The following is a 14,530-nucleotide window of genomic DNA, read 5'->3' as shown; positions in this document are numbered from 1 at the left end:
AAAAATAAATGTATTTTCTCATTTTTTTATTTTAGGTTATGGGTTTGCTAACTCATTGATTATTTAGTGAAATTATGGCTTGAAGTGTTTGTAGCAAAAATAAATTCAGCTCAATGTTCCAAATTCAAATCTAAAAATATAGAAGAAGAGAAATCATGGTACCTGCAAATCCTCACAAGTTTATTAAATTGAGTATTCTAAAATAAAAAGGGATGGGTTTATATCTTTGGGTAATAGAGGTGGAGGAGAGGTGTTTATTTAATTGTTAAATTGTGAACTAAATATGAGCTAAAAATGAATAGAATAAAATAACATAACATACATGAATAAAGGGTAAAAATTAAAATATAAAATTTTATGAAATACAACTTTGTAACAAAACCGGAAGTACATTATCCTATCTCTCTCACTTTGCATCTCTATTTCCGGATTAGTCTCCCCTCTTCGTTTCCGGAGTGTGAGTCGCTGTCATCCATCCAGGATCACCGAGGAGCACGGACCGCGTTCAGAGGGCTGTAGCAGACATGTCGGCAGCTGCGGCGGGGACCAGCAAAGCGGCTCACGGCCCCGATGTGGCCCAGAAGAAGCGCAAGGGACCGGGGGCTCTGGCCACGGCTTACCTGGTCATTTACAACGTGGTTATGACAGCAGGGTAAGTAGCGTGTTTCTCTGTATGGAGCTAGCCTTGGACTCAATGGACTACACAGCAAGAACGGATTGTGAAAAGCAGCAGAACAGATTTAACTGTTGAAATATTTTCTCGCAATAGTTCAGAATTTCCACGTAAAGGTTATAAAAAATATATGCAATGAAATCGCTATACAGCGTGTTTGTCTATGGAGCTAGCTATGCAAATACGGGCAAAAACAAGTAGCTGTTGAAAGATTTGCTTATAATGCAAATATCTCCGTTGTTTTAATGGCTGTAGTCTACACTTTTGACAAAATATATTGACTAAATTTTAATATGGATATGTTTGCGTTGCATATTTTTCTATGCAGCATGCTCCGTGCCAATGAATGAACAAGATTGGATAGCAGAGGACTGATTTCCCTCATCAAATTATGACTGTTACTGAAATCTTAGTTCCTTGCACATTAAATCAATTACACATATATTTATTATCTTGTGCACTAACGTTTTTAAATCTTTGGTGGTGCACTGTAGTATAGAGATTTAAGATGAGATGATCCACTGAGGCACCTGCCATATGTGCACTTAATTGTATTTGACTGGCCCCCAGCGCAGACAGAAGAATAAATGAAGCGTATTTTTCATTGTCTCTACTCTAGGGCCAATATTGTATCACATATGGTGGTTGAATGGTGGTTTAGCTCCACTAGTAGTTTAACTTCTAATTAATGTAACAACTGCAAATTTAGCTTTAAGCACCCAAATGTGATTAAAATACTCCTACTTTGTGTTACTTTGGTAACCGCCAAAGCAAATTGTTTTATTGCATTAATGGCTTACTGAGAAATTGGATTAAGGATATTGAAAGGTTGCTGGTGCTCAGATTTAAACCCCAAATAACCAAATCATGTAGACACTATTGAAATTAAATTATTATAACAAAACTCAATGACAATGCTTAAAATTTGCCTTTAGGTGAGTGCTACAACCATTGCAATGCTTGTGGATACTGGTGTAATGTTGTTGTGCTCAAAACACTTCACCAGCCCTGTATTAACTGATGGTGAGATTTGTAGTGGTTTTTGGAGAGGCCATTGGCACAGAATTTCAGATGCATTTATATTCGTCTGTCTGTGTTCGGAGTGATGTGAATGCATGTGGCAAACCAGTTCAATTATTGTGTTGTATTTTATATTTCATACATGCTGCTGTAGCTCGTATCTATCAATTGAAATATATTTTGTTGGTGTATTTTGTGACTGAAAAAATTGTGTTTACAACTTGGCTGGTAGTAGGGTTTGCATACAGGTTTTGCATACATGTTATGGCTTGATAATTTGATATCTTTCCAAACATAAAAGTAAGAAGACAATTTATTTATGTAGCATTTTTACAATATGCAGATTACAAAACTATTAACAAAATGTGGTGTAACATTAAAAACAATGTTAAAATGTAATAAACAAACAAATTAAAATAAAAGGTTGTCTAGATTTTTCAATAAAAAATTTACATACTGCTGTTTCAGTTATATTACTAAAGTGATTACACACAATCTAGATAGTGTTGATAATGTTACTTATCCTGAACTCTGGCCTAAATCAGTTTTATTGCATTAGTTTCTTGAATATTGCACAACTCAATGGTGGGTGTTGTTTGCTCACTGTTCAACCAGTTAGATCACATTGTGGCTCTCTCCTGATGGATAGATGGAGCTTTGTGCTGGGCTGTATAGAAACTCACACACTTTTGCATACTCCCCCTTTTTCCTTCAAGACGCTAGTTCAGCAGACAGAAACAAGCCTGTCTAGTTAATGTCCAATAAACAGTAGAAGAGATGCAATGAATATTATTAAGTATCCAAAGAGATGTTTTTTTGTAGTACTGTACTTCAATAATTGTAATTTGCTTGTGTAGTGTAATTGTGACTATTCTAATTGTGATCTTGTATTGCAAATTATCGTCTGCAAGATTCATCTCAATTCATTAAAAATGCAATTTCTTAGCGAATTGGCTGCAATTTTTAAAGCTCCATAATTTCCACCTCTAACTACAAAATATCTTGTTATTGTCTTATTATGTATGAAACCTGCTGACCTTGTAGTTTAGATATGTATAAATATGTTCTGAAATGTATTTTTGATTTGGAAATTCTCCTGGACAAATTTAAAATGTGCAATTTGAACAAAAGCAAAACTATTAAAACAAATTTAATCTCAATTGCAGTGCTTATCAGAAAAAAAGTAATTTGACATTTTTCCCCAAATTGATCAGCCCTACCATGAACAATAAATGAAACTTGAAAAAATGTTGTACAGTTGAAAACCATTATGTTAAAAATTGTGCAACTTGACACAGCTTTCTACCTCGTGTTCTGGAGTCGACCCACTGACCTCCTTATGAGTGCAGTGTTGCTTTAAATAATACGTGGCACATATAAATGAAATAAAATGATAGGCCTGATAAATTAAACAATAATATCATTAGAATTAATCCATTAAACTTTGAAATTAAACTGGAAATACAAATGGCGTGTAATGTTAGACTTAGACTTAGACAAACTTTATTGATCCACAAGGGAAATTATTTGGACAGAGTAGCTTACAGATCACAAAAAATATAATAATAAAGAGCAAAAATATAAATAGTAATAATAAATTCTTAATCAGTAGTAAAAAGATAGCAAAAATTTACACATTTTAACAGTATAAGATGGGAAAAAATGTGGTTATTTCTTCGGTCTTTAAATTGTTTGCTGGCATGTAGTGAATTGCAAAGTTAGAGCTACTAAGTTTAGCCCTCCCACCTACTTCTGCATCTATGGCAGCCCTGGAGGGACATGCTGTTTATAAACAAACTTTCAGGAAGTGGGTCAAAAAGGCAAAAGTTTAAAAAAAACTCCTCACTCAGTTTTGTCCTCTCTCATGTAGTGTGTAGTTTTTCTTACTAAGAACCCTGCAACCCTGCTGCAAGGTGGCTTAGTGGTTAGCAAACCTGCCTCACAGCAAGCGGGTCCCTGGATCCTTGGGTTCTTAGTCTCAGGCTACGTCCACACGATGTAGGGCTGAAAAGACAGTCTTCTCTCAAATGTTAATGCCCCTGGAGGTGTTTAAAATTTGAACTTTGAACTGAATCTTGAGTTGAAAATATAAATTACAAATCTAAACTTGCTGCACTAATCTGAAAAATTGCATCCCTTTTTAATTTAATTTTTAAACTCTAATTTAAAGGGTCTGTATAAATTTTTTTCTCATGTGTTTAATGTGTCTTGCCCCAGTACAGATGTATTGTATTAGCAGCTCTTGAGGTCAAAATAAATATACCAATTATAAAGAGTTTTATTGTCCGAGAATCAGGAAGTTTGAATTAACATGCAAGGTACTGTATGCTTTACCATCACAGCAAAACTCTGCTTTGACCTCTGAAAGCTGTGAAAAGCACTTATAAACTCATTTTGGTGGAAAATTAGTATGCTCAAAATGCATAAGGTAAGTGAGGAAAAACTTTGGACCACTGCAACCCATTTCAAATGAACAAGTTTTTCATGTTTTTAAGACTGTAAAATTAAATTACAGCATTTAAAATCAACTTTAATCGTAATCCTCTGTTGAAAAGTACTGTGTCCTTTTGAAGGCTATGGCAAATAATGACGAACAATGAGAATGAATTGATAATGAATCCTTTGTGTGTGCAGGTGGCTGGTGATTGCGGTGGGTTTGGTGCGAGCGTATTTGGCGAGAGGCAGCTACCACGGCCTTTACTACTCCATCGAGAAACCCCTCAAGTTCTTTCAGACCGGGGCTCTCCTTGAGGTAAAGATAACATCAGCAAGCTTGTAATTGCTTTATTTTCCCCAAGATCATTATATGTTGTTGTCTCTTGAAAGTAGCCTGACCAGTAACCACCAGACTGAAATCCTCTGTATAGGAATTACAGGGAAGAGAACAAGCTCATTAGTCATCATTTCATTTATCAGTGGCTGTAATTACATGCGCACTAAAAATCTGCTTCATATCTGATTTCTGGAGTTATCAGATTACTGAAATGTCATGTAAACAGGGGCTTTGTTCACATGCACACCAAAATCTGATTATAATATGATTTCTGGACCTTTTACATGACATAAATGACATTTAAACTGTGAAATCGAATGTGAGTAATCTAAGAGCCCATGATCAGAAAAGAAATTTGATGATTTTGTCTTTTACGTTTCATTTTGATAATTTTGTAATAAGTATAGTAATAAGATTTTGAGTGTCCATGTAACCACAGCCAGGTACATCTAATGTGAGTAATCTAATTTCTTTCTGATTGTGCAGTGCACCAGTGCAGTTTTTGACAAATAAAGCAAACTCATGCAGCAAAAGAGAAAATGTTAAAGATTAGTGCTAAAGATTTTCAACTATGTCTTCCAAATACACTCTAAAAATGCACAATTAACGAAGACATGATGTCACCAGGTAGTTTTAATACAATTGTATCAGGAGAGCCCATCTTCTGTACTGCTTTGTGCTTCTGTCAGATCTAAGGTCTAAATAAGATCTGAGCTGAACTGTGCACAGAATAAGAAATAGTCGATTTTTTTGAAGTGGGGTCGTGGGAAACCACTTGATAATAATGATAAGAAATGGATGCGTGATAGAAATGCTGTGCTGGTTGTTTTTGAAGAAAAAACAAGCCTGTTTCATTGTGGGTAATATTTTCTTGTCTTTTCAATTACAGATCTTGCACTGTGCTGTCGGTGAGTCTTCACTCCCTCTTCTATATATATATATATATATATATATATATATATATATATATATATATATATATATATATATATATATATATAAGTGCCTCATCTCACCTCTGTACACATAAGAAGGGCTGTGTAATTAATAAAATGTATAATCAGGATTTAAACCATCACTCTATTCAGCGACAAGAACATTGTAATCAAAATGCAGTTAATTACTTTCTGTTCAAAATTAAATGCACACTTGTTCTATCCTGCAAATCCTTGAGCAATACGAAGCTAAGTGACAGTGGGTTTGAACACAATAGTGTCACAAAAAATTGCAGATAAAATGTATTTGTTTTATACTGTATAGGTAAATTTATTTCATTGAAATTATTTCAAATATTTGAAATAATTTCAATGAAATAATCCTATTTTTGACATAATAAAGCAGCTATATTTTATGAGGACAGATTACATAATTTTCTTGTCGATACTACAGACTGCTAACATTTTAGTAACAAATAAAGGAAAAATCAATATTTGTAATAAGCGATACCCACTCTACCCACTCGTCTTATTGGTTAACCTCTGTCATGATCTGAATGACTGACAAGTGGATTTAACTAATCAGTGTGACTTTCAGAAGCATCTTTTAGTTTACATCTGAAAGTTAATAAAAGAAGGCTAGATATACAAGAATCATGATCAAATTAAGATTGTGATCTTGAGGGTTTTTTTGTTTTGTTTTTTGACCCATCATTTCAAGTTACAAGATTTCATGTTTTTCTAGAATCTCTTTTTTAAATCTGTGGTTAATATTTGTCATAGTTTGACATCAGTTAAGTGGTAGTTTGCAAATAAATGTTGGTGAGAAAAAAAACAAAAAACTATCGTACTATTGTGCTTTGTTCTTTCTGTTTGTACTGTACAGGTGTAACTTGTAAGTTTGTTTGTTCCCAGGTATCGTACCCTCGTCTGTGGTGCTGACAGGATTTCAGGTCATGTCTCGAGTCTTTCTCACCTGGGCTGTCACTCACAGTGTCAGAGAGGTACAAATGCTGCCGCTGCTCTGGTTTTACTATATTGTTTTATTATGCCTATCGTTATCAATAATTTGTTACAATGATTTCTTACTATAATTAGAGTTGCTAAAATTTAAGATGTATTGAAGATTTGCAAAAGTAGAACGTAATCTATTCGTCATCTGTAAGAGTCAAATTTAAAGTAATTAAGTGTGTGAAATGACCCGTTACTGTTTTCCATGTTGATAGATGGAAGAGGAGAACAAGAGTAAGTAAAGACACGTGGTTGTTCTATAGGGATGCTACTGTTTATTTAGATAGAATTGTATAACATGTATTGAACTGTATTGTTTTTCTTGATACTGACAAATATTTCTGCAATCTTGGTTTTATACTAAAAAATTGCATTTCTGACAAAATAGTGCATTTGAAACTTCAGAGTATCTGTGTTACTTTACCTACAACACTTAAGTGAAACATATTTGCATTCAAGTACCAGAAATTAATACATCTAAAAAATTCTTACAGAATTGTTTAAAAGTAAATAATTACATATATTGTGATTTGTAAATTGTGATCATCGGTGTGGCATTATAAAACAAATCTTCCTTTTAAATCAAAATTTAAACATCTTAGATGTTATTAAATATGCACTGTCACTTTTCTGATAGAGGGTCTGTTACCTGCTTGTCTCGATGGAGACAAGCACTATAGCTATAAACTTTGCTCAAAGTAAGAATGCATATGGTTCTGTATGTATTTTTGAGCCATTATAACACCTGTTATCGAATCATGCCATACTGTGAAACATTCACAGTAGTAACATTTCCAATGAGACAAGCAAGTAGCAGACCCTCCACGAGAAAAGTTACATTATTACAGCATTATATATTCAAGATGTTAGAATAAATCTAATCTGTATGTGAATGCTGTCTGTTTTTGTTGAATTTGTCTTTATTAAACCCTGATGAAATTCTCTGTCTTGTAGTGTGTGGACTGTAGCATCCAAACCAACCGGCATGCTTGCGAGAGTGTATTTTTGTCCAAACTTGAGTATGCTTTCCCATAATGATTTGTGTATGTTCGGCAGGTGCAGAGTGAGGACAGTGTTCTGTTGTTTGTCACAGCGTGGACCGTGACTGAGATTATCCGTTACTCCTTCTACACCTTTAGCCTCCTCAACCACCTGCCCTACCTCATCAAATGGGCCAGGTACTGTTTATATTCAAGGACACATAACATGCAAAATTGATTTTTTTTTAGTTTAACCATGTTATGAAGTTGTTCCCTCATCAAAACATACCTGGAGTTGTATTTTGCTTCATTCACGCTTGTTTAACCTTGTATGGGGTGTTAACTGCTAACATGTCATATTTGGATCATCCTTTTACCTTTTATTGATTTAAAAATGCCATATTAGCCAAACACAGCATAATAACATTTAATAATTTTCTCTTGTAGTGTGACGCTCTGAGTCCTCCATTGCTCTCCTCTTTGTTCTCCACACTAAGTCACTCCCCCTTCACTGTCATAACGCTATCACCATGCATTACACTAATGAAACTACTGCACATGGAATCAAGTTTGTAAAGTTATTATGTACTATTTTGAATCATGCTTTGTACGTGTAAGAAAAATTGTTGTGCAGGGGCATGGGTGACCATAGACCATAGACAATGGACATAGCTAACGTGCTAGCCGCCATGTTCTAAATGGGAAGTTTGCATGCGGGCTCTTCCGGCTCCTACTGACCATGGCTTCCATTGATTTACACTGGAATATTGTTGCATTGTTGCCTCTCTTTCTGTATTTGCTGCTGTGAGACTTGTAATTTTGGTCTTAAAATTTTCATATTAACCTGCTCTACATCATTGTGGGTTTGTTTTTGTTTTTTTTGCTGTTTTTATGAAAATCCTATTCATAATACAGAGCCTGGCTCCAAATTCACTCCTTTAACCACTAACATCGCAGGGTTCATTTGAGTGGCGCTGAACGCTGTGGGTGACATCACACTCACTTAGTCCACTTTTTTATACATCCTATCCTTAAAGAGGGTTCTAATAGGGCCCAGGAGAAATCGCTAGATGACATGAACATGCATGGATGACATGTAAATTTATTCAGGCATGTTTTTGATGAGGGAACTATGTTATAACATGGTTAAAAAAAAAAAAGGCTATTTTGCATAATACCCTGTTCATGAGGTTGTTTTGCTTTGACTCTCAGAAATCACTGTTTAAATTTTTCCAGATTGTTACATCAGTTTTTAAGTCCATAACTCTACATCAGACTTGTTCTCAGCCTTTCTACAGTCAGTCAACTTCAATTGCCTGTCAGTTCTTACTTTGATACATTTATTATTAGCTTAATTTAAACCATTTGTTAAATCAAAGTATTATAGAGTTCATTTCATTCAATTAAGGTAAATGTATATATTTACAGATGAGATGCTTTCATAAAAGAAGATAAAATTGCTAATCACACCAAAACATTTAAAGGAAAGCTATTCTTGTCTTTTCCGCTCCTGTGAACCTGCCTCTCAGCTTCACTAATGGTTTTGTGTAGCAGCCGTCGCTAAGTGGCAGTCTCCCTGTGGCTTGTTGCTAAGGAGCAGACGAGAGCTGCTGTTTTTACCATTTAGAGTCTCAAGACATCATCCTCTGCCTGAAAACTAGACATTTTTAAGGGTTTGGTGTAAGTTGGCATGCCAAGATTATTTGGTGAATCGGTAATTGTGATAATTCAGGAGACATTAATTGACTAAAAAATTTAAATAAATAAAGATCAGCTCATAAGTAAAAATGCAAGTGTAATCAATGCTATAAGTGTCTATATTTTTCTCAAATTGTAAGCTATTTTTTCAATTACAGAAGTTGAAAAATACCTTCAAAGACATACTTATACTTTCTTACTGTGAGCAGGGTCATCTCTCCACAGATCTATTTTGTAAGTGGTCTGGTCACATCATCTTTTTCTCTCCATGGTGATAGAGTTTAATGCCATACTCAAACTAATAAGTATCTGAACATTGTGGGAAAACTATGTAATTGTATTTTTTCTGGTAAGTATTGTAATTAGATTTGAGTAGTATTATTTTAGAACCGGTTTACTACAGGCTTTGCAGTTTTTAGGCATAAAAACTTGAGATACTGTATTTTCTTATTTGTGGGTGGATTTTGGTACTTCACAAATTTCAGCCTTTGAGATTTGCTGATTGTGTGCATTCAAATTGTGATTTAAATTAGATTTTGATTAATCTTGCAACCCTAATCTCCATGGAGACAAGCAGAAAAGTTACACGGTGCACCTCTAAGTTAAAATATCTTCTCTTCTCCGCAGGTACACGTTCTTTATTGTGCTCTACCCAATGGGAGTGACTGGAGAGCTTCTGACCATCTACGCTGCACTGCCATTTGTGCAGAAAACGGGCCTCTACTCTGTCACGCTGCCAAACAAGTACAACTTCTCCTTCGACTACTACACCTTTCTCATCCTCGTCATGCTCTCCTACATCCCACGTGAGTAATGGCAACTATTATACACTGTGTCCTGTTTCCAATGACTGAAATGTATCCAGCAACCCTAATTGTGCTTTCTGTTCAGTGTGTAATCTTCTTTTAATGTTGTACTGTGTACTGGTGCAGAGGGTCCATCACCTGTTTGTCTCCATAGAGATACTATTGCTTGAAGTGGTCCAAAATATGGGACTGTATAATTTAAAGGGACTACACTATTGATCTCACTACTGATCTATGTTATAATGTTATTTCTGCATCAAAAATATATCTGGACTTGTGTTTTGTTTCATTCACACATGTTTAACACACAAATCCTGCATGTTTAGGCTGAGTTCTTCTCTCAGATAGAAAATACTCTGGTCCACCTTGTGATGTCATGTAGTAATACAAGAAGTCCTCTACTGCAGGAGTCCCCAACCCACGGGCCGGGGACTGGTATCGGGCCATGGGTCGTTTGGTCCACGTCGCGTGGTCCATTCCCTCGTCCCGCACACCGCGTGGACAGGCCGACCCCCCCCCCACAGCGCGTGGCCCATTCCCCCCTACCATACGTCGCTCTGACCGTCCCCCTGCCGTACGCTGTGCGAGCTGCTCCACTAAATCAGAACTAACCCAGAACTAACCCAGGTCTAAACCAGAACTAACACAGGTCTAAACACAGGTCTAAACACAGGTCTAAACACAGGTCTAAACACAGGTCTAAACACAGGTCTAAAACCAGGACTAAAACCAGGACTAAAACAGGATTTAACCATGCTCCTCAAACCCCCCCCCAACCCCCTCCGGTTTGCGAAATGTTGAGGACCACTGCTCTACTGTGTTTTTAAACTCCATACATCTCTCTAGAATCATTTTGATCATTTCAGCTGTGGAATGGTCAAAAAAAGGCAAAACTTAGCTTAACTTGAAAACTACCACTTCATGACATCACAAGGTGGAACAGAGCAGTTTGAGCTGAGGCGATGTAGACAGACTAATAATGCAGCATAACTCAAACATGTGTGAGAGTCAGTTTTGCGTAATACAGTTGGTTAAAAGGATTTTTCCAGAGCCACAGACAAAATAAAAGTAAAATGTATCTGGGGTTTAGTATACTATTTAAAGTAACATAGCAGCAGAATGTTGTGACATGTAATTAATGTTAACAGCTTCAAATATCTGGTGATGTGACAAAAAATGTATCATGCTTTTTTTCTTATATCGATCAATCACAATGTTGTATTTTTCGGTTTATCTTATTAAGAATCAATATAAAATGTATATTAATAGTAATTTCCTATACCTAAACAATACAAAAAAGTCAAAGCCTGAACTCTGCTCTAAATCACGTGCTTTTACTAATAGAACATTGGTTGTAGACTTCTGAAGAGTCAAGCTGATGACTGAAAATAAAGAGATATCTGAAGTGAATATCAATAAAACAAATTCATTAATTATGCAGCCCCATTTTTAAAGGTGTGGATCAGGCACTCACACCTGAACAAGTAAACGTGTGATGGAAAATAATGATCTCTCACATGCTGACGGAAATGCCATGCTGTATATTTCTCACTCACACCTGGGAAGTGTTAATTCTAGGAACTTCTGCAGCTCTATCAGTTTATCAACTTTAATTGGATTTATATCTGGTGTCTGGAAATATATATTCACTGTTCGTGGTGGCACGGTGGCTGAGTGGCTAGCACTCATGCCTCACAGCAAGAAGGTTCTGGGTTCGATCCCCAGGTCGCCCGGGCCTTTCTGTGTGGAGTTTGCATGTTTCTCCCCGTGTCTGGATGGGTTTCCTCTGGGTGCTCCGGTTTCCCCCATCAACCCAAAACATGCTACAAGTCTCCATGAACAGTTGATAGTCAAGGTCTGTTAAATACAATCAATTCAATCATTGTGTCCTTAGGCAAGACACTTCACCCACATTGCCTAGTATGAAAGTGGTGTGTGTGAGTGATGGTGGTGGTCGGATAGACCGATGGCACCGAGTGGCATGGCAGCCGCGCCTCTGTCAGCGTGCCCCTGGGCAGCTGTGGCTACAATAGTAGCTTACCATCCCCAGGGTATAGAGTGAATGAATGCTGAATGAATAATGCTGAATAATGCTGTGTAAAGCATCTTTGGGGACAGAAAATGTCTGTGAAAGTGCTATATAAATAAAGACTTACTTACTTACTTTCTCCGCTGTATCAGAGTGTGAGGTAGGATGTTCACAATTTTCTTGTCTCATGTAGATATTTTTACGTTGTTAGGAATGTTCCACAGTATGACATTAAATATATCTATATAAATACAGTATCTAGCATTTATATACGTGGCTAAAACTAAATACCTTGAAAAACATTCTTACTGTTAGCAGTGTCACCGCTCCATTTAGTCTGGCCACCTGTTTCTCTCTTTATGGTTATAGATAGGTTTAATGCCTTACTGTGGAACATTTCAGGCAAAACGATATCATCTCCATGGAGACAAGCAAGTGGAAGATCCTTTGTCAAAAGATATTACATCTATAAACGTAATGTATTTTTATTCAAATATGCACGACATATGGGTGAAAAAACTACAAATTCTATAATCTTCTGTTGCTTGCCATTGTAAATGTAATTATAAACCTAAAATTTATAAAGGTTTTCTCAAACTAATTCTATATTTTTTCTTCCACAGTGTTCCCTCAGCTGTATTTCCACATGATCCGACAGAGGAAGAAGGTTTTGGGGCACGTCGAGGACTACAGTAAAGTGGAGTGAGCGAAAACAAAACATCAAATTCCAAAAAGAAATCAACCAAAAAATAAGAAGCATTTAAAACACTACAAACAAGTTCATGGAAAACCCCACAAGCCCGAACAAAACTGCCAGAACTTAAGGGAAAAGTAATTTATTCAATTTATCAACCGGGTGCTCACCAAATCTACATTTTTATTGTTTTATTTATGAACAAATTGTAGACACTGGTGGTCCGTAGCAGTATATTGTAGGCAAAGAGCATTTTATATGAGACAGAATACACATAGCAAAAAATTATACCTGTACAAGAATTAAATCAACTTGAATTCAAAATCCTTATCTGGATATTAGTAGTTTTAAAGGTGCATTATGCAACTTTTCTGGTGGATCTGCCAACTGCCGGTGTCCACAGAGATGTTATTTCTATGCCTGGAATGTTTCACAGTATTGCATTCATCTTGCATTTATTTAATTACAAGTGTCGTTATAGCTTAAAAAGCCCATTCTTATTGTGAATGGGCTTGCCTCTCCACAGATCTGACCTCTATTTTGGCCTCATGGTGTCACACTTTTATATCTCCATGGAAACAAGGAGGCGGCAGATTTCACACGAGAAAAGTCAGTGCATATTATTGCTTTTTTTTTTTTTTTTTTTTTTTTCATTTTTTCAAGCAAAAATATGCATCTATTGTGCAACTTCTGGATCTTACCTATCAGATCAGATTTTTTCTTGAAAACTAAAAACAAGTTACCCTTAAAAAGTCAAAAAAAATGTAGACCTACTTACTAAATAAATATAAATCAGATCAGTGACACTATTGAAATCCAGATTATAAATAATTTTGAATTCTAGGCGTTTCACATTCATTTGAGTGCAGTGGTCTGTAGTTGGATTCTTTTAAAAAGGCTCAGGTCCAGATGGCCTCACAGACTTGAATCTAGATTTGTCGATACACTGTTTAAGTTAGTGATTTGTGTTGTCTCATTTTCATTTAAAAACATTCCTAATTTAGTTAAATAAACCTGTTTTGTAACATACTTGCATGGCTTCAATCCATTATTTATTATTTGATTCGATTTTTTTCCCCATTGTGTTTCTGTGCTTTTAATTTGAAAGGTGCTCTGCGAGATATTTTATCACTGGATGTAATAGCGTAGTCCCATTACGCCATTCTTAGTCATATTTAACAAAACTGACTCTCAAGTGAGAAAAAAAAAAAGTTAAATTTTCTCATCTTTACTCATCTTTATACTCAATCATAATAATAATACTTCATTATTTTAAAGTAACATTACTATAAACAAATTTGCTCAACTCCAGTTATACTCTGCAAAAACAATTGAGGCTTTGGGAAATATTTAATTAAGTTAACAAGTATTATTTTGAAATCTTGTTTTTTTACTGGAGAGAAGACTGAATTATAAACTGCAGGACAATACAAGAATCACATTTATTTCAGAACATGTTTGTAGAGTTTTCAACAACAGGGTTAGCAGGTTTTAAACAGCATAAGACATCATGTAGACAAGATGTATGTGTTTTTGCAGAGACCAAAATATTCTCTGATTTAATAGCAGCTGTAGCAATTTGCAAACAATTGGCCAATTTGATTCAATTGTACTTTTATGCATTTTGTAGCACTACAATAGACATTCATTTCAGTCCCTACAACACCCTGAAGAGGACAAACTTTGCACAGCAGTTGAAAAACAAAGCATAAATATATAAATGTGTCAGTCTTAATCTATTAGATAATTTTTAGTTAAATTTTAATTCAATGTCACCACAACTTTTTGATCAACCCATTTAGCATTAAATTCCTAAAAACTATACTGCGACTGTTAAACTATTGTACAACAACATATATTAGTTAGTTCACCAAGAATATAGCTTATACTTAATACTTGACTTAATGTAAT

The 14,530-nt window shown here is 35.5% G+C and overlaps 1 protein-coding gene across 1 annotated transcript; it reads left to right on the top strand.

Moving 5' to 3' along the window:
• Positions 1–435: 435 nt before the first annotated feature.
• On the top strand, positions 436–13,648 carry hacd2 (3-hydroxyacyl-CoA dehydratase 2). The gene is made up of 7 exons (XM_020920836.2): positions 436–652; positions 4,328–4,445; positions 5,356–5,374; positions 6,317–6,405; positions 7,469–7,590; positions 9,718–9,896; positions 12,549–13,648. The coding sequence occupies exons 1-7, from the start codon at positions 525–527 to the stop codon at positions 12,629–12,631; spliced, it is 738 nt and encodes a 245-aa protein (XP_020776495.1). The 5' UTR covers positions 436–524; the 3' UTR covers positions 12,632–13,648.
• Positions 13,649–14,530: the final 882 nt, after the last annotated feature.

The sequence above is a fragment of the Boleophthalmus pectinirostris genome, unplaced genomic scaffold (assembly GCF_026225935.1).
Source record: "Boleophthalmus pectinirostris isolate CB_2022bp ecotype Guang Dong unplaced genomic scaffold, ASM2622593v1 HiC_scaffold_1, whole genome shotgun sequence".
Classification (NCBI taxonomy): domain Eukaryota; kingdom Metazoa; phylum Chordata; class Actinopteri; order Gobiiformes; family Gobiidae; genus Boleophthalmus; species Boleophthalmus pectinirostris.
This window is presented reverse-complemented; position numbering and strand designations above follow the sequence as displayed.